The 24595-nt window shown below is 47.2% G+C and overlaps 1 protein-coding gene across 5 annotated transcripts in view; it reads left to right on the top strand.

The window, feature by feature from the left end:
- The window catches only part of MGRN1 (mahogunin ring finger 1), a 50406-nt gene that overhangs the window by 15095 nt on the left and 10716 nt on the right, over positions 1–24595 (top strand). For 3 of the 5 annotated variants that reach the window (XM_054644060.2, XM_054644062.2, XM_077186758.1), the window contains exons 4-10: positions 1610–1756; positions 11241–11358; positions 14790–14856; positions 17672–17724; positions 19922–19969; positions 22970–23038; positions 23169–23240. In XM_054644060.2, the coding sequence (XP_054500035.2) occupies positions 1610–1756; positions 11241–11358; positions 14790–14856; positions 17672–17724; positions 19922–19969; positions 22970–23038; positions 23169–23240 (574 nt within the window). The remainder of the gene's footprint in view (positions 1–1609; positions 1757–11240; positions 11359–14789; positions 14857–17671; positions 17725–19921; positions 19970–22969; positions 23039–23168; positions 23241–24595) is intronic. The other 2 variants (XM_054644061.2, XM_054644064.2) reach the window with 1 other exon arrangement.

Here is a 24595-nt window from a genome sequence, read left to right as displayed (position 1 = left end):
AGTACAGTGTATTCATCAAGGCTGTTTAGCAAGGGGAGAGGCTGATTCTGTGAAGATAAAGAGGATGCCAAGCTTTTCCTGAATAGTTCAGCTGCTTGGCTGTGACCCAGCCATCATAGCAATTAAGGTATTACTGATGAACAAGTGAGGCTGGAGCTGGGTGACAAGTCAGTGCTGTTACACCTCTCCAAGGCAGCCTTGCTGCCCTCACCATTCCCACACAGTGCCTGAGCTCACACTGGTACCTGTGGTCATGGGATTTGAATTTATGGAGAATCTGCTGCTGCCCTGCCAGTGAATCACATCCATTTCTCTGTCACTTTGCTCTTTGAGGCAGGGAGGGCTTGGACAGCTCAGGAGAGGAGGAGACTGAGGGCAGAGCTCAGGGGGGCTGCAGCTCCTCCCCAGGGCAGCTCTGATCTCTGGGACAGGGACAGGGAATGGCTGGAGCTGGGCCAGGGCAGGTCAGGCTGGATTTTGGGAAAGGTTCATCCCCAGAGGGTGCTGGCACTGCCCAGGCTCCCCAGGGAATGGGCACAGCCCCGAGGCTGCCAGAGCTCCAGGAGAGCTTGGACAATGCCCAGGCACAGGGTGGGGTTGTTGGGGGGTCTGTGCAGGGCCAGGGGTGGGACTGAGTGATCCCTGGGGGTCCCTCCCCACTCAGGATATTCCATCACTCTGTAATTTTCTTGTGGTGTGTTGTGTTGGCTGCTTGTTCCAAGATCTGCTGGTTTCTCTGGCCACTCCTGGCACTCTCTAAGTCCCCCTGGCCACAGCTGACTGCCCCAGAGCTGGCCTCAGACCTCTTCTTCAATGGATTTGTGCTTTTTCCTGCAGAAGGGGAAAGGATTAACCCTGGCAGTGGTGATCACACAGTGGGATTCAGCTATGCAGGAGCCTGTAGCCAAATTAGGCTTTTACATTAATTGAAATAACTTCTAAGCTCATTCTATTGGTTATCATGTGTCTGTTTGCAGCTGGATGTGTTAATTTTTGTTCATACAATAAATGCATATGAGCTCCCTCACAGCACCAGAGTTTTAGTTGATCATTTGTACATTTAAAAGTGTTTGAAGTTCTTATATATGGATGTTTTCTGAGCTAAATGTCACCTTCTGTGTGATACTGGAGGTACCTTTTGTTGAGCTTCAGGAGTTCTTTGTGTTACAGAAACCTTGGTTTTTTTGCCTGTCTCTCACCATTTCATTGCAGAGTTAAAAGAATTACACTTCAGATTTCTCAAGTCCATGCAGGATTTCTTTAGCCCAAATACTAAGCCTAATGTGAAGATTTAAAAGGAAGGAGAATGTTTCTTCTCCTCAGCATTTGAGACAAGAAAGGGAGGTCCTGAATGTCATCCTCTGTCCTGGCACTGTAGGGCTGGCTGAGATCCCTCACCACCAGCATTAGTTCACTTCAATAACTTCAGTCACATCTTGGAAGCACCTTCCTCAGGGGAAAGAATGGAAATCTGGGAAGCCCAAGGTGGAAGCCCAGGCTGCTTTGCCTGCCTGGAGCACCAAGGCTGGAGTACTCTTGTCTCTATTTCCAGAGTGATCTTGTTGATATCTCATAAGATGTGTTCTAATCCTGTGGCATTGCCTTTCAGGTACAAAGATGATGTTGACAGCCCTACTGAGGAGAATGGGAAGCAGAAGGTGCTGTACAGCCTGGAGTTCACCTTTGATGCAGATGCCCGTGTTGCCATCACAATCTACTGCCAGGCTACAGAGGAGTTTGTTGGTGGCATGGCCGTGTAAGTCCTGGGCTGGTGGGCACAGGAGGGGCACAGGGGCTGGGATGATGAGCTCTCAAACATCTCATTAATCACCCCTGAGGCAGGGCTGCCACACATGGTAGAGTGGGAAATTTCGTTTTTTTTTTCCTGATGACTTTGAATATTACTTTCAATTCCTTCACATAGCCAATATCTTCTCTTGTTCCCTTTTTAGTTTAGGTATAGGGAAACCATTCTGTGTGCAACAAAGGAGAGGAACTCACAGCTGTATGTTTTGTCAGGGAAGTGTTCTGTGAAATTAAAAAACCAACCACCCTTCCCTTCAAATACTGCCTATTTTTTCCCCCAGATCACCCAACTGACTGCCTTTCTGTGTTCCCTGTGACAGGAGCATCTGGGCCACCAAAGTAAAGTTCAGTCTGACATTTACAGAGTGAGTCTGTGGCATTGAGGCCCACCCAAAGCCCATTTTGGGATAAATGCCCAGCTCAGCACTGGCTGTTGGGAGATGGGAGAGGATTTACTTCCTGCAGCCCTTTCTGTGTGTGTTTCCTGCCATGTACACATTAGTCTGTGGTTAGCTGTGGAAAGAATGACCAAAATGACATCTGTGGGAACCTTCTCATATCCTGATAGTACATCCCTCCAGAATTGAAAACCTTTTTATCTAAATCAGCACATTTAAACCATTCCAGTCAACACTGTATCCCACAAGACTATGACAATTTCCTCTCTATGTTCAGACAAAGGTGGCTGGAATGTGCTCTGCTGATGTGAGCTGGGTACACGTGAGCTGCTGCTATGGTATGGTGCACTTCCAATGCCATGGGACAAAGAATTCCTTCTGCTCCAGGGGTAAAGGAAGATTCAGGCTGCAGAAGCTCTTGGCTTCCTCTAGCAGAGGCTTTTGGCTGACCAGAGGCTCCTGGACATAGTGCTGATGGCTTCTGCAGTGATGCTCTGGAGCTGGGGCTGAACTTTGCCTTGGTTGAAGGGACCTGCAGAGGCTTCAGCAGGGAGAAATATCTATGGCAAACCATAACAGGGCTTATTTGTTTTATGCAAAGCATAAACATCCCACTAATGATCAATGAATAGTGTATTTTTAGGAATGAGAGTGGCTCAATTCTCCAATCCAGATATGCATTCCTTCAAACTGGAGGATATCCTGATCCAGAATTTTTGTTCAGGCCCCTTTCCCTTCTTCTGTTGAATCCTATGGCTGCCTTTATTTTGGGAAGGTAATAAATGAGCTCCTTTTTAAAGTGCTTGAAAATTATCTCTCAACAAACTGAATACACTTTCTGTTTAGATCCAGCTTTTCCAGAGCAGAGCTGAATGCAGCTTTAGAAATCCTGATGAAGTTTCCATGTTCTGTCTCTTAGGTCCTTAGGTTTCCTGTGAATTTAGTGCTAGTGAAGGTGTTGGAATGGCAGCCTTGGAGATTGAAGTCCTCTTTCCCTACCACAGGTACAACGTGGAGAGGTGGCCAGTGTCCCTGGTGCTGCCCTGCAGTGTTCCTTGGGTTTTGACCTCAGAAGGAAACCATCCATGGGCTGATGGGGAGAGCTGAAGGCCTCTATGGCCAGGGTGGATGTATTTACATTGTTAGACTTAAGCCATGGCTTAAATCTGTAAGGCTTGGTTTAAATAATTGATTTTAATCTTGTTTTCCCTGTTGGTTTACCCTGAAGGAGAATTTCATTGTCACTGGTCAGTAGCAATGAAACATCTGCATCTACAGCACAGGGAGCTTCATATCAAACCTTTTGCTATATTTTTATGCCACAGTCTGTAAAGAATATCCATATAATTTAAAATCTATTTTTCAGACTCCCACTTTTACATTTTATGCCAAAATGGCAATAAAAAGAAATATTTTAATTTTTTTTCAGCCCATGTCTTGAACCAGGCTGTGTTGGGCTGGAATTGTACCTGAGTGACCCAAGAGCAGCAGTGTTTGTTCTTGTTGGTTAAACTGCTCATGTTGGACTCTTAAGAGACTCTCTTGTCAAATTGTGCTTTGAAGAATAATTGCTTAATAGAATTGTTTTAGTTACCAAATATAACCAACTGTTTCTGCACAGAGAGTGTTTTCAGTCCTCTGTAACTTACAGTTGCTCTCCTCTTGGCTGGTTGGTTGGAGGAAGAAAACACAGGTTTTGGTTCACTTAAAACCACTTTTTTCTGAAATTTAGTGCCATTCACTGAGCCAGTGACTGTCACCAGTGCTGTTATCTGTCCTTTAAAACTTGTGCAGCAAACATGAGCTACCCAATGGCTTTTAAATTAATTTTGAACAATTCCTAGGTAGAGTTTCTGAACATGAACAGAGCTGTTGACTTCAAATATTTTTTTAAAAATATGAGTTATTTTAATCCACCCTGTCCATGGTTCAGTGAGAGAGGGATCTCTGTTAGATGGCAGAATTGAAGCCTGTGTTCCTGAACCCTCTGCATGAAACCAGGATCAGCAGTGATTTCCCCACTAATGAAAAATTGGCCAGTGGTTCTGTGCTGTCCTGCTGGGGTGGCAGCAGTCCCTGGTGCACTAAACCTTCTAAAAGGTCAAAGCACCCACATTCAGCTCTTTCTTCCACTTGTGGCCTTTCATTTAATAAATCATACTTCCATTCTCCAAAATACAGGAATGAGGAACTGCCTGTGCCTGCTCTGGGCTGCTTGAACAATAAATGTTATGTAAATGTGGGTGCAGGGGCTGCACCAGAAGCCAGGGAACTTTTTGGAAGGCATGATCCTGATTTCGTGCAGATGTGTAGGGGGGAAGTCAGATACAAATATAGACTTTATAAGCTGCTTTAATTCAACCCAGGCTATTTTTCCATGTGGAAGTGGCTCCTGAAGCACGTCTTGGGGCCAGTGCAGCTGCCCAAGTAGGCATCTCTGCTTCTCTGGATTTGCTGGCTGCTAGTAAAAACCTTTTGAAGCTCTGATTTCAGCTTTGCAAAGCAGTTCTGTAAGGGCAATGCTGTAATTACTTTGATTTATTCTTTTCAAAATCTTGTGGAAAAAAAAAATCTGGGCTGCATTCTTCGAGCTCTGAGTGGAGCAGTGCATTTCAGTGCACTAACAGGAATGCAGCTTTCCCTGCCTGGGCTGGTGGATTTTCCTTTTCCTCAATCTCTTTTGGTGCTAACAGCTGCATTCATGGAACAAGCATGTGCAAAAGCTGTCCTGTGTATAAATTCAACACTTCTTCTATTGCACTTGATTGGGATGAAGATGCTCTTTAAAATAAAACACCTTTTTTTTTTTTTTCCACTCTCCTAAATCAATGCTGAATCTTAAAATGGGAGAAACTTTCTGGCCCCCTGTGAAAAGCAGGAATTTTCTCCCAGCTCTCAGCCTGCAGCATGGCTCCTTAGAAGTGCTAAACAAGTTATTCCTGCTTCCCTGCTGGAACAGCCACTGATCCTGATAGTATCAGCACTCCTGCAAAACTCCTGCCAGCAACGTGGTTGTGGTCATGCACTTTGGGGTGAGAGCAGGGAGGGGAGGGGAGGGAAGGGAAGGGAAGGTGACTCTCCCTGAGCAGTGGCTTTGCTTGTTGTGGAGCCTCTGCTCACCTGAGAGCCACAGCACTGTGTCTTGGGCCTGGCTTTGGGATTAGCTGGTTTCCATGACCAAGGGGAAGCCTTTCTGCAAGCCAAGGAGCTTCCTCCTGGAGTTATTTGGGCTCCATTTAAAAGCTGGTGGCTTTGTCAGTCCTGTCCTGACCTGTCTCAAAGTAAGTTCAGCAGACTTTCCCAGGTAATTGTGCTGGGAGATACACTCAGCTGCAGTATTTCCTGGCCATGGGAACACATAGCTGCCAACAGCTGCCTGCCTCTTGTCCTGAACTGCTGAACTCACAGGGAGCTGTGTCATCACTTTTGTGGGACCACAGATGACCAGCAAGGTCTGGTGAAGGTGATTGTGTTGGTGATTTAAAGGTGTGCTCACCTCTGCAGCCCCATGCCCAGGGGAAGGTACCTTGCACTTTCTGGTGCTAGTGCAGATATGTGTAGAAGCCTTTTGGATGAAACAGAAATTAGTTTGAATCTGGAGAGGACTGCTCCTCTCACCTTTGAAATGCCTTTTGCTTGGTTACTTTGTGGTGAGATCAGTTCTCAGAGGATGAGCTAGTGCATCACCCCGAGGGTAACAGATCTGCCAGTGTCCAAGTCTCTTTAGTGGCAAGGAATTAGCACTGACCTGCCTCTGAACAGCTCAAGACCCCCCCTCAGTATCTTCAATTTTATTTCTTTTTCTGGCTGTGTCCATTTTCTCTAGTTTTGGAAATCAGGAGAAACATGGAGATGTGTGAGCTGTGCCTCAGCTGCTCACTGTGGTTGCCTATAATGTAATTTTCCTCCAGATAAAGGAGAGGGTACTCTGCATTGCATTTCCATGGTGGGGCTGGCAGCAGCTCACAGAGAATAGTTAAAAGACTCCAGTTGTAGCCTGCCTCCTCCTGCAGTAACTGCTTCATGTGTTTGTACCTTAGATACCCTGGTTTGGGAGACAAGTGTGTTTTTGGAGCAGGCTGCAGGGATATTTGTATTCTCTTTTTATGAGTGCATCCCTGCCTTGTGTGGCAGAATCCTGGATGTGCACACCATTAGCCTTCTCCTGGGAGGGCCCCTGGGACTGTTCCAGCTGTAGGTGTCCTGCTGACTAGCAGGAAGGATTGTGCAGTTCAAACATGACAGCAGCAGTTCTTTCCTCAGGGGAAGAAGTCAAACCAAGCCTGAAGCTGGAAGCACTTAAAAGAGCCAGTTCTGAAAGCATGAGCAATCCAGGCAGATCAGGAGCTCATGATAAATATGACGTGAGAGCTTGGAGCCTTGCAGCCCATTCTTATGAAAAAGATCTTCCTTTTTGGACACAAAAGATTCTCTCCCATATCCCAGTGCTGTTCCCAAGTTCTATTTTCTCAGTATAAAGAGAAAACAGAATGAAAATAGGTCAGTCTAGCTCTGCAATCCTTGCCCTTTCTGGGGCTGTGCTGTTTGTGTTGCTGATGTGCAAATGGATTTATTAAAAAAATAAACCCCATTTCCTTGTTTGTTTTGCAATGTCCACTACACTCATCCCAAACCTCCTCCCACAGTTTCCTGAGCTGATGGGAGACATGACCCTGCAATGATTCCCTGCTCTGCCTGGTGTGAAAGTTGGAAGAGTTGGGTCCCAAAATGAAATCCAAATCAGCACACGGCTGTTTTCATTCAAGCCTGCGTAGGAGACAGAGGCACTCAGCTATCCCTTTGGTTATTTAATAGCCTCTGTCTGCTTAGGGCCTTTGAAAGGTGCTCTTGCTGCTTTTGGCTATGGTGATTAATATGAATTCTTTGTGCAGAGGTTTCTTCTGTGTGAAGAAATCAGAGGCAGTGCTGGGTTTTGCTAGGAACAAGCCTTTGTGGCTTTGATCCAGGCACACACCAGGCCCCAAGGGAACACTGGAGTGTGCAGAGTTCACAGGCTGGAGAGGCAAATTCTATAGATTGCAACAAGCAGACAAACCCTCTGTCTGTCTTAAGAGTTGTGGCCTTTGTGGCTCTGTGTGTAGCTGTTGTGTGAGTTCTGAAGCCTGGCTGGAGCTGGGAGGGTGGTGCAGCTGCAGGCAGAGCTCTGCAGGGGCTGGGGGGGAATGTGGGCACTGGGGTTTCAGCTGCGTGGGGAGGGGGTTGTCTTTGCCTGGCTTGGAGTGGAAACAGTCCTGGAGGAAGTAGGGAGGGAAGGAGAAGACTCTCAGAGATTGCAATGCCTTAGCACCTGGTTAACCTCCAGACTCCTTGTGGGAGCCTCTGTGGGGTGGATCTTGTCTAACTCTGAGACCCAGGGCTATGGCCTTCCTGTAGTTTGATAGTGTTTCTATTATCAGTAAAAGTCACTTAGAGTTGAAACATTTGTTCAGTTTCCCTCTTCCCCAAAAGCTGACCTGTAGGATCCTCCTCAAAATGAAAGGGAAATGAGCAGGTGGGAGAGAGGAGCAGAGGATGCTTGTTCAACATCACCTCCTGTTCCCTATGAACACCAGCAGAGCTTGACTGACTCTTTCCTCATCACCTGTAAGAGGACATGGAGCCTGCCAGGCAGTCACAGCCTGTGGCAGTGATAGAATTGTTTCCTGAGTACCCTCTGGATTGTTTCCTGAGTAGCCTCTGGAGCTCTCCTGGTCCTTGGTTCACTACAGATTGCCATGAAACACATTTAGCTGCTGCTAAAGAAAGAGAACTCTTGTCTACAGGCTCTTCAAAGCACAGATTCCCTCAGCCATTTCTAGTCAAAAGTGTTACCTAAGGGCAACATTGCTCCATGCATCCTGCTTTTCCTGAGGAATGGGGTCTGGGCAGTGTTCTGGGTAAGTCAGGCAGCCTGGCAAGGATCCCTGTGTGGCTTTTTCAGGCAGGGGTCCCAGTGGGAGCAGGAACAGGAGCTGCCCTTTGCCTGCCCAGGACAGCCCCAGTGCCAGGCACAGCTGAGTGGGAGCACAGCAGTGGAGAGATCTGCAGGAGCTGGGACTGGTGCCCTGCTGAGAACTTCCCCAGGCACAGGCCAGGGATGAGGGAAGGAGCAAACACCCCAGTGAGCATGTAGCAACAGAAGTTTAATTCTGCTTAGCCAAACTCTAGCATGGCACTTCTGTCTAGGGAACTGCTTAGGGTCTGCAGGTGCCACAGACTGAGTTTCTCTGTGCAGGCAGTGGGTGCTAACAGAGGAAAAGTGAGACTGGGAAATAATTTTAGTTTGTTCCAGTTCTCTCAGAAGTCACTGGGATATGGTTACAGGCCTCTCATCTGCTGGTTCTCTGCTGGCTTTGGAGGGTGTGACATGAGGGAAGAAGGAGTCAGTACAGAGTGTAGTTTGCTTTTTGTGAGTAAAGGTGTTTCACAGAGCTCACAGGATGGAGATGGGCTGCATGAACCCTGAGGACAGAGCTGGGGGCTGCTGCTGCAGCCAGCAGTGGGGTACCTCAGGCTGCTTGTGTTTCTCATGCTGTCAGGGGTACCTGAGCAAACAAACAGGGTTAAAATAATGTGACCAAGGATTTCTGTGTGCTTCTGACCTTATAGGACAGACCCCCCTCACTTCTCCACTGTCCTGAGCTGCCAGTGGTCACAAGGTGGTTTTGTCCTCCTCTGGAGGAGGCCTGGCCCAGTACAGTCTGAGCAACAGCAGCTCAAACATTCAGCTTTCATTCTTCCTGCAGAGAGGCAGCGTGTTGCTTCTCTGCTGTCCTTTATTCTTTGATACATGTTCTTTTTTACTGTAACACATCTGCACAGCTCTACAGAGCTTCCCTGCTGTTGTTTGCTGTGAGCCCCCAGCAGCACAGGCAGGGAATAGATAACTGTGAATAGAGCAGATGCCAAGCAGAGGAGCAGGGGATGGGTAGAGGCCCCTTAGACCCTGATATGCAGGATATCTGCTTTGAAACAGCTTGTCTAGTTTCCCTCCTGTGTAGCACAGGGAGTGTTGTCTTGTGCAGAGAACCTTTGCATCCCATTGGAACCTTTGCATCCCAAAGGATGATCCATTTCTGTGAGGCAGTCAGGGGCCATCAGACTTGCAGGGAATTCACCAGGCCACTGGCTGGAGGTGCTCAGAGTTATCTGGGTGTCCAGATCCAAGTCTGATGTGTTTTGGCAGTGGGGGCCAGGCAGTCACACAGTCTGAGGCATAAAGCTCACTTGGGGAAGCCTCCTTAATAATTTTGTCCTACTCTTCAGCTCAGAAAATCTATGTGCCTGGTTTATTTCTTTTCCCAGGGACGGTGAGAGCAGCGAGTCAATGTGAGTATTATTCTGCCCTGTCCTCCTTGGAAGAGTGTTATTTGTTTTTCTGTTGCAGCCTAGTTTGGGTTTCTGGTGCTGTAAATGCAGGTCCTCCAGCATTCCTGGCACTCAGCAGCATCATGTTTACACCCCTTTCCCACCTCCACTCTCTCCTCTGCACTTTATTTCCAGTAAGTTCCTGACTTGCTGTCACCTTAGATAAGTCACTCTTCCATCTCCTGCTTTCCCAGCTGTGGAGGGAGAATTGTGCCTCTCTGCAGAGCTGGGAAGCTTTGAGAGCACCACAAAAGGAGCTAGATACAGGCTTGCTCTATTCATTGTGCTTGACAACTCAGTAAATAAAACTTCACTCAATTGCTCGCTCTGTAATTCACATATAAAAGACCTGTCACTCTGATCTCCCCCACACCATGCTTGAAATGCAAAGGATGGAGTGAGACCTTCTAGTAAAGCAGCACAATTTCAGCACAGTACAGGATGGGCTCTGAGGGTATTGTCATAAATAACTTAATGCACCTGCCTTGGCAGGAAGAGCAGAGTGCACATGGTGAACCTGCCCTTTGTCACAACCTTCCAGCATTTAACTTGGATCTTGTGACACTTGACCTTCTGGATCCTCAGAGGGCGCAGGAACTGTTGGAGCTTTCCAGAGAAAGGCAGAGGATTTTCTTGTGGGGCTGGAGCCTGTCTTGTCACTGTGCTGAGGGAGGATGTTGCTGCAGTGTCTCTTGGGCAGGGGATCTCTCACCTTCTCTCCAGTTTTGTCAGTGTGCTCTGAGCACACAGTTGGTCATTTGACAAGAAAGGCTTTGGTGGGAAAGGCAGCTTCAGCTGTTCCCACCCTGCTTTGGGGTTCACTGCCTCATCTCCTGTGCCAGAACTGGGAGAGCCTGTGCACATCCAGCTCAAGACATCACCCTCCAGAAAGGGGGAGTGGGCAGGGAAATGTCTCCTGGGGAGGACAGCACCAGGTGGGCTCAGGGTGCAGAAGATGGTGGATGGCAGCTGTGGTCCCATTCCAGATGTTATTCCAGCCTGGCAGTGCAGGTCTTTCAGTGACAAGCTTTGAGACAGTGGAAGAATTGTGACTCTCCTCTGGGTGGCTGGGTTGGAGGATGGTTGATGTCTCTCAGGTGCTGTTGGTAGCCCTGCATCACCCCTGGGGAAGCACAGGAGGGAGTGAGGAGTGGATTGAAGGCTTAGCAGGATGGTGGAAGCCAAGCAGCATTTCCCACGGTGGAGCTGTCCCACGGAGGCACAGGAGAGCTTTCAGCACCATGCTGGGCTGTCTGTTCCCAGTGTTAGGTTCTTGTTCCCAGTGTTAGGTCATAGCTTGTTCTTCCTGGGTTTCCTGCAGAAATCAGGACTGTGCTGGGCTTCAAGCCAGCTTAAAGCTAGGCCATGGATTTAGGGAGCAGGCCTTTGCCAAGCTGCTGCACCCCCTGTACTCAGCACCCAGGCAGGTCAGTATGGACACGATCAGACCTTGCCTGTCTGCGCTGCTTTCTCTTTCCTGTGCTCACCTTCTTGCTTTGACCTTTCCCTCCCCTCTTTGTGTCCCCACTGAATGGCTGCCAGCCCCTGCCAGCTCTGCCCTTAGAGCTGCCACTTGTGATTCCTGAGAGGCCGACGGGCGGGAGTGAGCCAGAGCCGCACAGGGAGCAGTCCTTGGTCACACTGAGTTTTCTTTTCCCCTTCCCTCAGATACAGCACAAAGAATCCCTCTCTGCAGTCTGAGACAGTTCACTACAAGAGAGGGGTAAGCCAGCAATTCTCCCTGCCTTCCTTCAAGATTGATTTCTCAGAGTGGAAGGATGATGAGGTAAGTGTTTTCTCAGTGTCCCCTTCTTTCCACACCCTGTTGTCCCAAAGCACTGGGCTCTGTTTAGTGCTGTCCCCCACTATGGCTGGGGGACACTTTCTCCCAGCTCCTCCAGTGTGTTTTGTGGGTACTGCCCTGAGAGGAGCAGTATGGGAACTTGGCAGGCAGATCAGGCCAACTGGGAGGAAATCCAGAGAAGTGACTTTTGATATCAGTGATCAGCTGATTTAGGAGGGAGGCTGCAGAGATTGCCACTGGAGCTTTTCCTGGAAAACCTGCTTTCCTTGTCCTTCCTCTCTCTGCCATCCAAAGAGCTTGTGGGAACAAATGTCTGTCGTGATCTCTGTTTTTGTGGGTTTCAGTTGCAAGATTTTGGGGGTTTTTGGGTGGGCCTCTAGAACAGTGGTCTCCAAAGTGAGGTGCAGGCAATAAAATTCATTGGGGTGTGGCAAGGACTTCAGAACTACATGTACATAACCCACAGATGATAAGCACACATATCTTGGGAATGTGTACTCAAAACACATTACTGATGGGATGAATAGTGTGGAGACCACTGCTCTGCAAGAGTCCTGTTCTGTTGAAGGACCACATCCTGCACTATTGTCTGTATCAGTACAGTGTTGTGAAGGGATATTCTCCTTCTGGGGCAGATTTACACTGGTGCATCAATGCTGAATAAGGGAACGTTTTCCTCTTCATAATTTAACCCATAACTGCAAACAGACCAGGGCTTGGTTTTAATTAAGGTTTGTGGCTTTTCTGCATACTAAGACTTGTGAAGTCCTGTTAATTTTGGTATCTTTGGTATCTGCAAAATTCCAACATGGGCAGTAAGCCTCTCATTTCTGAGCTTTAAAACTTTCACCCAGAGGCTTCCCCTGCACATGGCATAGGGAAGGAAAGCCTTGGTCTTCCACCTGCTCTGTGCAGAATTGTGGTAAGATGTTTCAAAGGCAGAATAGTTGTTCTGTAGCTATTGCTAATATATTTGTTCCTCTCCCAGGAAGTGCACACTGATAATGGTGCTCATTTCCTGACCCAAGCCTGTGCAAGTGTATTGTGTATGTGAACCTTGGTAGATAACTTTACCTATTAAAAAAAAAAAAGAAAAAAAGGGAAAAAAAAGAAAAAAAAGTAATCTTTCATGTATTTGAAAGATTGAATAGCTATTGTCCTGAAGTTACAGTTACAGCTATAATCAGTCCCGTGCCTTAACAAATGCTGTGGTGGTTACCAAGAGCCTGCAGAGTCTGGTCTCCTGATGTCTTGGCTTCTCTGCCAATAGATGATTTCACAAGTTCAGCCTACAAAAGCCTGGAAGAGCTGCTTTTCAATCCCTTCTGTTGTCTGAGAGAGCTCAGTTCCCTTTCTTCTAAAAGAATTGAGAAGCTTAATTTTTACTTTTGTTCCTGTCAGCAAGGTTTTAACTCAAGTACTAAAGTCATATTCCTTTGACAGCTTAAAAGAAAAATGAGTTTCCAGCTCTCTTTGGTTGTTCTGCTGCATCCTCTGTTTCCTCTTTTTACATTGGTGTTACTGGGAGCTGGAAAAAATGTGGAACAAGCACTGTGATTCCAAAGAGTTTCCCCTCCCATGTCAGCTCTGTGTTACATATTGCTCCTTGTCCTAAATCTTCCCAACTGGCCACCAAAATGCAGCACTTTTATCTGAGACAGCTGGCAGTGTCTTAGCTGTGTGCAATTGACATTTCAGATTTCTTTCCAGCTTTGTTACTGGTGTTGTTCAAAACCCCCAGATTTATTTCATATTTTTGCTTAGTGTAATACTCGGATATGACGTAGATCTTGGCTGGGGAAGAAGGGAGACTGATGTTATGTTGGGTTGTTCTGTGAAAAGCTTTATAAAAGTTTATTTTATCTTCTTCATTTACTGATTTGCTTGGAAATTACAGAGTATGGCTATTGTTGAGTGAGTTGTGTTCAGGGCCCTAAAAATGAATGTGAAGTGGTGCCTTCTGTTCAAGAGCACTGGAATTTATATGGTGAAGCAACCTCAGTTCTGTGATGTGACTTTCCCTTCAAATGGTTTCTCTTTTGAGGAACTGGAGCAAATCAGGCTGCAGATGATGTTGGGGCTGTGGCAAAGTGATGGAAACCCCAAAACACTGTCTGAACTGCTGCAGCACCTGGAATTGGGTCTCAGTTTTCATAGAGAAACTGAAAACAGATTACCTGGAGCATCAGGGTGAAATGACATTTTTTTTCAGTCTTGGCAAGAGATGAGACAAAACCACCCAAGTTGGTAATTAACAAAAACAACAGAAATCCAGTCTCTGAGCCACTTCCTTTCCTGGCTTAGGACAGTGTTTGTAAGGTTGCCTTTTCCTTGTATTTCTAAGATGACACAGAGCTTTTGATGTGCTTTAATGAAGTGTAGGGCAAAGGGAGAAACTGAGACTGTTTCCTTTGCGCTCAAATTTTCACTCTCACCAATTAGAAACTTAAGGACCTGCATTTCATGACATGCCAAGAGATGAAAATCAGTCCTGTATTTCCTTAAAGTGTTGTGTGAGCTTGAAATTTTGCAGATTTTTCTCTTATGTCTTCAGGAACTTCATAGCAGAGCCAGGGTCTCTTGATGGTGTTGGGAGCACAATGTGCTGCTGTGCTGAGGCCAATGTATCCTGTTGTATGGAGGCAAAATTGTGGCACTGGATATATTTTGAGAAACTTGTCCTACTACAAATCACTCAGAAGACTTTTAGAATCCATGAATTAATGAGAATTAAATACTATTTGGAATTCCAAGTGAGGTCCTTTGCCTTGCTTTGCTGGTGTTTAGTGCCACGTCAGTGTGTGTATGTTGGAGTTGACTCCCTTTTAAAGTTGGTGCCTGGAATTTTAAATCCTCCTGTATTGATGTAGGATGATCCCCATCTAGGGAGTAATGTGCTCTGACTCCATGATTTCAGAAGGCTGAAGAAAAGCTTTATTAAGCTATACTATGCTATATTACACTACATACTCCACTATATCAAACTATACTGAAGAAAACCCGTGACCCTTACAGACAGTCACGACACAGCTTTGACCTAAGTGGTCACTCAATCTAAACAACCATCACCAGTGTCCAATTAAGAAATCTTTCTTTGGCAAACAGTCTTCATAACACATTCTGCATGTGCTGAAGAACAGATGCAGCAAGTAGAGATAAGAATTGTTTTTCTTCTTCTCTGAGTTTTCTCACTGCCTTCCCCAGGACAAATCCTGGGAAAGTTGTGCCTGATGCTCTCTGTGAAGGGAGCTGTGGCCACACTCCTGCTCTGTTGTGTCCTTTTGAGACCAGGAGCTGGGGGTATGTCAGAAGGATCCCTCACTGAGCTGACATGATCTCAGGCAGGTTTGCTGTGTTGTCTTCAGGCAGGTTTGCTGTGAATTGTGTAACCTCAGCTCATTTCTTTTCCTCAGCTGAACTTTGACTTGGACCGTGGCGTGTTCCCTGTGGTCATCAGAGCAGTGGTGGATGAAGGGGATGGTAAGAGTTGATGTTCTGTTCCCATGGTCTTCTCCTGGCTCTCTCTGAGCTTATGTGACCCCTTTCAGGACTGGCTTCCTTGGGGAGCCTTTCCAGAAGAAAAATACTTCAGGAGTTCACCGTAACTTCCCTTTATTAAAAGGGCCAAGCTAACCACATAAAAACCATACTTTTAAAAATAGCCTTCATTGTTTTACAGGAAAAATGGCCAGGTATTTAGTGTTGGAGTAGTGTTTAGGAGAGCTCCTGGCTCTGCCACCAGTGCCAGGCACACAAATTAGAGCAAATGGCATCCTTGCTTGTTGGGTTTTGCTTTTGCAGTTTAGGGGTCAAGGAGGGTGGAGCTGGTCTTTTCTCCCTCTTGGAGGGGTCACTTGTCTTCCTAAAAACCTGGAAATGGGCAGGGAAAAGGAAATGGCTTTAAAGTACTCAGGTCACTCTTCAGCCAAATGCAGCTTCATTCAGCAGTTGAAATTATGCTTTTTCTGAGGATGTTGAATGGTTATAATAAAAGAGCATAACCTTTCAGGAGAAATAATTATTGATTAAAGTTTAAAAATAATTAATAACTAATCATAATTTGAAATTATGATTAATTGATGATTCTTTTTTAAAGCACACTGCTCTTTTGGAGAGGGTAGTCCAGTGAATATTTAGACTGTTATTTTTAGATTATTATTCACCATACATGGTATTTCCCTTAGGGGATGTGTGCTTTTGGGCTCATCTGGAGTGTCAGCAATGAACAGGGCACAAGGAAGTCACATTTTCTTTGAGATTGGGGGCTTTTATGGACAGGAGGACCAGCATTTCACTTCTGTAACATTTTGTACAAACTTTAAGATAATTAGAAAAGAAAAGAAAAATCCATTGTTGGTCACATTGTTCGGGTCAGTCACTTGCTCAGTTTCTTATGTTGTAAATGTGAAAAAGCTCAAAAACTCATTACATTGTTTTACAGTCTTCCAAGCAGACAGAAATAGAACTGAATAAGCCAATTTAAAGTGTGACTAACAAAGCACAGTGCAACATAAAGGAAATTACTTCCAAAGTGCATCTATTTTTAGTGATTTCAGGCACCGTTAGTAAAATCGACATATATGTGTATTTCTTGACCCTAAATATAAAACAGCTTCCTCTGTTTATGGAACTTCTGGCAAGGTGTTTATACTCTCTAATGTTGGGCATGTCTAGAAGGATCAAAAATAGAACAGGAGGCAGTATGGGAAGCATACATTTATGCACATACCATGCCCAGCCTTAGCCAATCATCTACTCCCATCTATTTTAATAACCTAGAAAACCAACTGCTTTTAAATCCCCTCCTGGAAAGAATATCAGCACAAAAATGTGTGACATTTGAGCAAGATTTGAGGAAATTGTGTATTTTGGTTCTTTTTTTAACTGATGGGACTGGAAGGAGCTGGCGTGGTGTGTTTGGAGCACCTGGAAAATGACAGCTGTTGAATAAGGTTGAATGGTAAATTAAAATAGCAGTCAGGGAGATGCTGGTTTGGACTGAACTCTGCCATGGCTTGCAGTGACAGCCCTGCCAGTGGGATTGTTCCCAGGGAGGGGCACAGAACAGGAAGGAAAGGTGCTGCACAGAGCAGATCTCACCATTCTGAGCTGTGACCTCTTCCTTGGCCATTCACACTGAGGGAAGGGACCTGAATTTTGCTTACTCTGAGACACAGAGCAGTCTTGCTCTTGGCTGGCAGTGAGGGCAGCAAGCAGATGAATTCCCAGTTTTAACCCCCTTTTCTGCATTGTGTTGTGTTCCTGATTCCACCCAAATTGCCTTGACCAACCTCAATTACCCAGCAAATCTGCAGGCAAATCTCCCCTCTCTCCATACAGCTGTTTCCAAACATGGCCTGAGTGCACAGTCCAGGGAATTGTTCCTCTGTTGTCCCTGCTGTTCTGGGAGCTCAAAGGAAGCTGTGGAGCTCCTTTCCCTTTTAGACAGAGCAGGAGTTGCTTCCTTGAGCTGCCCCTTCCAGGCAGAGCTCTCCTGCTTGTGCTGAGCACAGCCCTCATCACTCCAGGCAGCATGAGAGCTTCCATGCCTTCCTTCCCTCTGTGACTCCTTCACAAGCTCTGTCTCCCACTTCCATATGAGGAGTCTGAACAGGATTCAGGAAAAGGATCCAACCAGCTGGAGCTGAACAGAACCTCAGAGTCAGAGTGAGAGAGGCTGGGATTGTGCCTTGCCTCCTCTCTATTTGCTGAAGTAGCCAGGAATGCAGTACTGAAACCTCTGACAGCCCCTTCCCATTGCTGTGGAATTAAAAAGGCACCCTCAAGTTTGGAAGAGGGGAAATGCTTGTCTTTGGGGAAAGCTGGACAGAGATGTTTCAGTGTCTGAAGTTGGTATGAGAAATAAATGTTTTATAAGCATATCTGACCAGACTGAAATAAAATGATAAGTAACAGGGCTGGAAGTACTGCCAATTGCTGTTAAACCAGATAGATCTGTGATAAATTCAGGTAATTAAGCCCAGGAATTTCAGGGGACAGGAGAATCCCACTGAGTGCTTTGTTTTACTGTCCCTTTCCAAGCTCTGCTAACAAAGTGGGATCTTGGAGCACCCAGGACAATGAAAGCATGGTTGTGTAGGGCTCAGCAGGGTATTGTTCTTGCTTTGTTCTGAACCCACCTGATGACAAGATAAGAGAAGTTCTAAATGCAGGAGGTTAAAATAGAACAGATGGAAGCTCAGAAATTGTAAGTGGACTAAAATTCAGCTCAGCATACCTTTATGCTGGTACTGCTTGAGAGGTTTAACCAGTTTTGCCCTTTCTCTTTTTGCAGTGGTGGTTGAGGTCACTGGTCATGCCCATGTTCTTCTGGCTGCATTTGAAAAGGTAAATGAGGGTTTTTTTCATCCCTCTGTCCCTGTTCTTGTGTATGTAAACATTTCCATGGGTCATTAGTTTGTATTTATATAACACTTGGCACAGCAGAGTCCTGGCCTGTGCCTGGGCTTCCTGGCTGCTGCTGTAGTACAAGCAATCATTTGCAGCAGCTCCTGTGCAGCCTGTAATTATCATTTGTACCTGAGCTGGTCACTCAGGGAATGGCAGGGGTGTTTCCTGTGCTCACATGGAGGGGGAAGGTGTTGGCCATGGCTGCTACCATACAGTTTAACAGGGCTTCACAAGTTTTGCAGAACTGGGTCTGCTGTGTCCAGACCCTGTTGCACTATTGTTAGGCCTGAGTTTACACTCAGGACCAAGGATTGGAGTATATCCTGTGTAAAAGCTGAGTTCACTGCTTTTGAGTGGGGTGTTTGATGTAGCTGACCCCTGCCTACATGGTAAGGCCAAGCTGTGTGCACAAGCTTTGATAACAAACTCTTCCCTTGGTAACTGGACCCTGAAAACAGTTGCAATATCCATAACTGGACCTAACCCTGTTGTGTCTGGTAGTGGTAACACTGCAGACACATTTTTTTGGGCAGGTGATACTTGCACTGACATGCTGAGGTGAGGCAAGAGCTGCTGGAGCAGAGCTGGGAATGTAGAGTGGAGCAGCATCAGTGCTGTGCTGTTGGAAATTCCTCATTTCCCAGCTGGCAGGTGGCTGACTTGTGTATCTCAGTGTGCCTGGTCCCTGCCAGGTCCTAAATCTGTTCCTCTGAGGTGGGTAATGGGGATGGTGACAGGCTGAGTCAGAGGGCATGGCAAGCACAGTCAGTCCTAAGGAAGCATATGGCTGGGAGATGCTCTCAGTGTTCTAGGTTGCTTTTTTTGTTGGACATGATCTGTGAAGGAAATGAGTTTTCTCTCTTAGAAAGGCTGCTCTGAGCACTGGCTTTGTAGGCCTGGCAATTGAGCATCTGTCAGAAATGAGATGGAGTCAGCTGCAGCACCCCTAGGACCAGGGCAGGGATGTTATTGTAGTTTCCTCTGGCTGATGTAAAAAAACAGCACTGGAATCCTTCAGTCATACTTCAGCCACTTCTTATCTCTCATCTTCCACTGAATGCTTAAAACAAGATTAAAATCTCCCTTTTAATAAAAAGTCACAAGGCAAAGTACATGTTGAGTTCTTCATCCTCCCCGTTTGGTTAAAATATATTCCCCATCCTTAAAGTAATTGCAGCTTTTGAAGTGTAGGTCCATAAATCCAGGGGAGGTCCTTGATAAATGAGCACTGCTGATCCCCAGAGCTTGTTCAGAGGAAAAACAGACCAGCAGGACTTGGTAACTTGCTATTTGTATGTATCTTTAAGATCAGAGGAATAATCTTGATCCTGTGTGTAGTCTGACCTTGCAGCTGCTCCAAAGGCAGAAACTTTTTTGCCTGAAAACAGGGCTGTTTTGTCTGGGGTGTGATGTTGTCCCTTCCTTCTGAGACTCCTCCTGCAGGCCTGCAGCTGTTCCCAGGACCTGCTGGAGCATCCCCTGAGTCTCCTTTGCTGCTCTCTAGGCTGTGGCAGGGGAGTTGGTTTCTTTCAGTTTAGTGGATGATGGGGAAAGTAGAACTGGCACACTACTCCCATCACTAATTCTGGCACCAGGCATGCACAGGATTGTTCCAGCTGTGCCTGCTGCCACTGAGCAAATGAAAGGCTCACAGCTCTGAGGATGTGGAGCACATGGGACTTGTTTCTGACTCCATCCAGTGGACAAACCTTGTTCTCAGCCTCATGGCAGCCCCTTGCTCTGTCAGGGCTCTGCCCTCGAGTGGCTCTGTCATTTGGTGTTAGGGTGTAAACAAATATTCCCCCCAAGTCTTGCTGGACTGGCTGAAAGTGTCTGTACCCAGCTGGACTGCTTGCATCCTGAAAGCATCCAGTGTGCCAGGGGAGTTTTGTGTGGGCTCTGACCCACTTCAGCCAGGTTTAACTTGAGCCAAGCCCACCTGGCTCTGCTCTGGAGCAGAGCAGTAGCTCCCCAATACCCTGTTCCACTAACTGTGCTGGGAGGGACTGCTGCCATCCAGGCTGATACACACCCCACTGTCCCCTTAGCTAGCAGACACCAGCTCTGAAATGAGCCCATTCTGATTTGTACACTGCAGCTATTTCATGCTTTAATGTCTTTTTTTTCCTGCTAGCACGTTGATGGCAGTTTTTCTGTGAAACCACTAAAACAGAAGCAGATTGTAAGTACCTGTTTCCTTTCTACTCTTAAAGCCTTGCTGGTGTCCTTCAGGTGCCTGGCTGTACCCAGAGGGAGGGTTTGGTGTTCACTGAGAGCCTGAGGTCTCACCTCCTTAGCTCTGATATTGTAAGCAAAGGCAGCAAGCTGCTGCCAACCCTTCATTTTGCCATTTTGTCCCCCATGCTGGTATGGTGTGATGTGCAGAAGCTGGGTAGTGTCTTATCAGGATTGAGGTTGCATCCAGTCCTGCACAGCCAGAAATACATAACCAGCTGGTAAGATTGTCAAGAATTTCAGCTTCTGAAAGGAAATCTGGTAGTGATTCTGCTGCAAGGATCAGCTTGAAATGTCTTCAAGAAAGAGAAGAAATTTTGGTGGTTGATCCTTTCAGCTTTAGCTGTGTGCTGTGTTTTAGCTTTAAATGAGTTTCACTTCATCTGCTTACTTGATAGCTAGGGGTTTCTGATTTGAATTAAGTCCCTTTTGCTACCAAGAAGGTCTTTAAGTGCCTTAATAAGACACTTTTTGCTCTAAAGATGTTCATTCCATTCCAGTCCCTGGGTCAGAAAAGATCTACAAGCATTGTCAGTAATCATAGCTCAAGATGGCATTTGGGAAAACACCCAGCACCACTGAATCTGAGATAGCATCTGCACCCTTAGGAGAGCAGAGCAGAGGTGTAGAGCCTGTGTCTGGAATAAACCATCTGTATAACACTGTACATTCTTTGCCATCCCTGCTTTTCTTTTGCCTTCCCCTCCCTGCCACTGCCAGGGTTGTGGGTACCTTTTGTGGGCATTGATCAGGAAGCAGCAGTGCATGAGCTGATCAACTGTAGTGTAAGCACCAACCTGTCTGAAGAAAGTCAGCATGGATGAATACAAACAGTTGGGTCAGCAGAAAACCATGACCTGGACTTGGCCAGTGGCTCTGTGTGCATCTGCTGAGGCTGTAAATGGCAGCAGAAGCCTTTGGAAGGATGATGTGGTGTGGGATAGGTTGGAGAAGCATGAAGATGAAGAATTGTATACAACCACCTGCTCCTTCTGAATTACTCCCACTCTGAAAACCTAGAATTCTTCCCAGGAAGAGCTTTGTTGCACTGCTCACCCTTTCCCTACTGGGACAGAAGCTCCTTAGGATTTTTAGAGGGAAGAAGTCAAAAGGAACACAGACTCCTGCAGAGACTTGGGTCTCTTTCTTCCTGACCTCTTCTGTGCTTTGAGCTGACTTCTGCACTTACAGTTGCTCATCATGATCCTCTGAGGAGTCAGGATGCTGGAACAAGGCTCTCTTTGAAATGCCAAGTTACAAAAGAACATCTCCCACATAATTGTTCCCAAACTTCCTGGGTGAGTTGTGACCGCTGCAGAGGGTTTTGCTCAGCAGTCCAACAGCTGATCTCATTGCCATGAAATGCAGGCCTAGAACAGATTGTCTGTGAGCTGCACACTGAGTTACACAGGGACACTCTGGAATTAGTTTGTTATCACTGCTGTGTCCCAGCTCAGAGCATTTCTGAACTGGCAAACGGGTACAGTCAGCTCCTGCCCCCACCTTGCCGTGTGTCACCCTCTGCAGCACTGGGTGCCATGGCAAAGCCACTCCTCTGCTGAGTGGTGACAAGAGAGAGGAGAGAGGCCAGTTTGACATGGAAACTACAAGGGCCCTGGGATTGATGATCTCTTCTCACATGAGGTGCTGGTGGCTTGGCTTCACTACATGTTGGGAGCTGGACAGTTACTGGAGATAGCAGGAAAGTGTTTCCTCTCACTTTTTGGGAGATGTGCCTGTTTAGTAGCACATCTTGCAGCCCCCTCAGCCTTTTACCTGTTATGAGGGTTTCTGTGGAGGAGCACATCCTGCTCTGGGGAAGCTGCTGTGTAGCACCAGATCACAGAATCACAGAATCATTTAGGTTGGGAAAGAGCTGCAAGATCATCGAGTCCAACCTGTGAGTGGTCACCACCATGTCACCCAGCCCAGTCATTCCTTGAAAACCTCCAGGGATGATGACTCCATCACCTCCTGGGCAGCCCCTTCCAATGTTTGACAACCCCTTCTGTAAAGAAATTCCTCCTGGTGTCCAACCTGAGCCTCCCCTGTTGTTACAGATCCTTCTGCAGAGCCTTCCTACCATCGAGCAGATAAACACTCCCACCAAACTTTGTTATGTCTGTGACCTTACTGAGGGTACATCTGATCCCCTCATCCAGATCATCAATGAAGGTGCTAAACAGTACTGAATCTTGACTGAATCGACCTCAGTGCTGAAATTCAGCTGCTCAGTGGGGCTTGCAGGCAGCTGCCAGTTTGCAGAAGTCATGGCTTGGAGTTGTCCCAGGCTGGGGCTCTGAGCAGCTTCCACCTGTGCCTCAAGCACCTTCTGCCACCACACCCCCAATTTAGAGATGCCACCAAGGGCCTGGGCATGGCAGTAAATGACATTGCACTAACACAGAGTTATTCCTTGAGTGCTCCTCCTCCTAAGGGACACCGTTTGTCTGTCCTCAGTAACTTAACCTTATGCTCCCAGGGGATGAGCAGGGAGGTGATGTGCTGCCACTGGTGTGCCAGGAAGGCGCTGTTGGCACAACTCTGAGGTTGCAAAAATGGGTGCAAGTTCATCTTGATTGAAGTTAAGCAGGACCTCAGAGAGGAGAGGAGTGTAGAAGGCTGATTGCCTCTGGATTATTTGAGCTGTATTCCCAATGTCTGGGACAAGCAGAGTACTTGTTTTTAGATGATTTTGATTTTTTGATAGCCCAGCTAACCACTTCTGTTACTCTCTGCTCAGAGCAGGCAGGATGGGCTCTACTTTTTGAGCAAGGAGAGGCTCATTCTCCCAGCTGTCCTTTGCAGTATTTGTTTGTTACCTTTTTCATGTCATTATAGGGTAGTTCTGGGTGTAACATTTGACACAGGGAGGGAGGGAGGGAAGGTGGTCCTAAACCAGTAAGGCCAGAGCAGCTGTCACTCCAGCTGTGGTGTTCTCCCCTAGGTTGACCGGGTGAGCTACCTGCTTCAGGAGATCTACGGCATCGAGAACAAAAACAACCAGGAGACCAAGGTAAAGGTGCCCAGCAGCTCCCTCAGCTGGGAGTTCCCAGCCTGCACCTTCTGCTTTTGAGCCTAACAATGGGGATTGGCAGGGCAGTGTGGAGCTGCTTCCCACAGACCAGGCTGTGTGATTCCTGCAGGCACCCAAGGAGCCCAAGGATGACAGACCCTCCCTGGTGTCAGGCCCAAGCATTCAGTGGAGTTGTGCTGAGGTAATTTTAGGCAACATGAGGCTCTTGAGGATGTTCCCTGTGGCTGGGATTGCTAGGAGAGAAGGGGATCAATGCCCCAGGGGTGTGTCAGAGCACTGATTTTTAGGGCTTGTAGAGAGCCAGTGTTGCTGTCTCTCTGCAGTCAAGGCAGTCGTGCCTGGTGTCTGTGCTTTGTTCTTGTATCTCCTTTGTGTTCTGGCTGGGGGTTCTGCATGTTCCTTTAGTGTTTCAGAGAACTCTCTGGGGTTTGCCAGTGTCCAGAGACATTCCTCTTGCATTCCTCTTGCATTCCCCAGCAGGAGGGAGCACAGCACCCCTAAGGGATGTGTATGCAAATGCCAAAGCCAGAAACTTGAGGCAGGAGCTGCTGCTGGATCCCAGCCTGCTGCACAGCCATGCACAGGTTGTGTGACTGATTTATTCTTCGTGGAGCCTTTGGAGAGCTGCCCTTTGCTGCCACCTGGGCTGTGGAGTGTACCCAGTGCTGGCCTTGGGATCACACAGCTCTGGGGTGTGGAGTGAGCTATTTGCACACATGGAGTAAGACAAGCAGGATTTCCCCTGCAGTGTCCTGCCCAGAGCATCCTGTGGTCCTTGTCTGCCAACAGCACCTGAAGAGGCAAGAGGGAGAAGTGTTTGCTAAGACTTTTCTTGCACAGGATTGAGGGAGAGAATTAACAGGATTGAGGGCCTCTTTTTGGGTCTTGTGATGATTCTCGTGATCCAGCAATCCTGGCCCATCAGACAAGTGGCCTGGGGCCATTTTTATTCTTCCTTATTCAGCAAACCATGTGAGTGGGACAGCAAAGAGCCTGCTCTCCCTCCAAAAAAAGGCTGGGTGAGGATGTGGCAGCAGCACAAATGCTGTTGACACTGAGGTTGCCCCTGGTCTGGCACATGTTAGCCCTGGAGACCAAAGGGGCCCCAGGTGAAGGTGGAAGGTACCCCATCCTGGGCCATCGTGGTGAGCTCTGGCACAACTTCTGTGACATCAGTGGGGAGGCTGTGGAGTTTTCTGGTGTCAGTCTTGTGGTTGGAGAGGGAGTTTCTCTCCCAGCTTGATCAGTGGCTGTGAGCCAATTTGTGGGGCTCTGAGAAAGATGGGTGTGAAACACGTTCATGTCGAATGGGTGCACACTGAGCCTTTTACCAGGGTAGCTGTGGGCAGCTGAGTGCCCTGTGCTGGTTCTCCTGCAGCTGCATCAGAGCTTGTGCCAGCACAGGGGATGCAGGAGAATCACTCACCTGCTCAGGGGACCTGTGGAAGCTGGGCTAGACATGGCTGGAACAACATACAGCACACAGCTCCTTTTGGGGCTGCTCTGTCTGTGGGGAAGAAAGGCCAGAGTTCCAAA

This window comes from Agelaius phoeniceus, chromosome 16 (assembly GCF_051311805.1).
Source record: "Agelaius phoeniceus isolate bAgePho1 chromosome 16, bAgePho1.hap1, whole genome shotgun sequence".
Taxonomy (NCBI): Eukaryota; Metazoa; Chordata; class Aves; order Passeriformes; family Icteridae; genus Agelaius; species Agelaius phoeniceus.
This window is presented reverse-complemented; position numbering and strand designations above follow the sequence as displayed.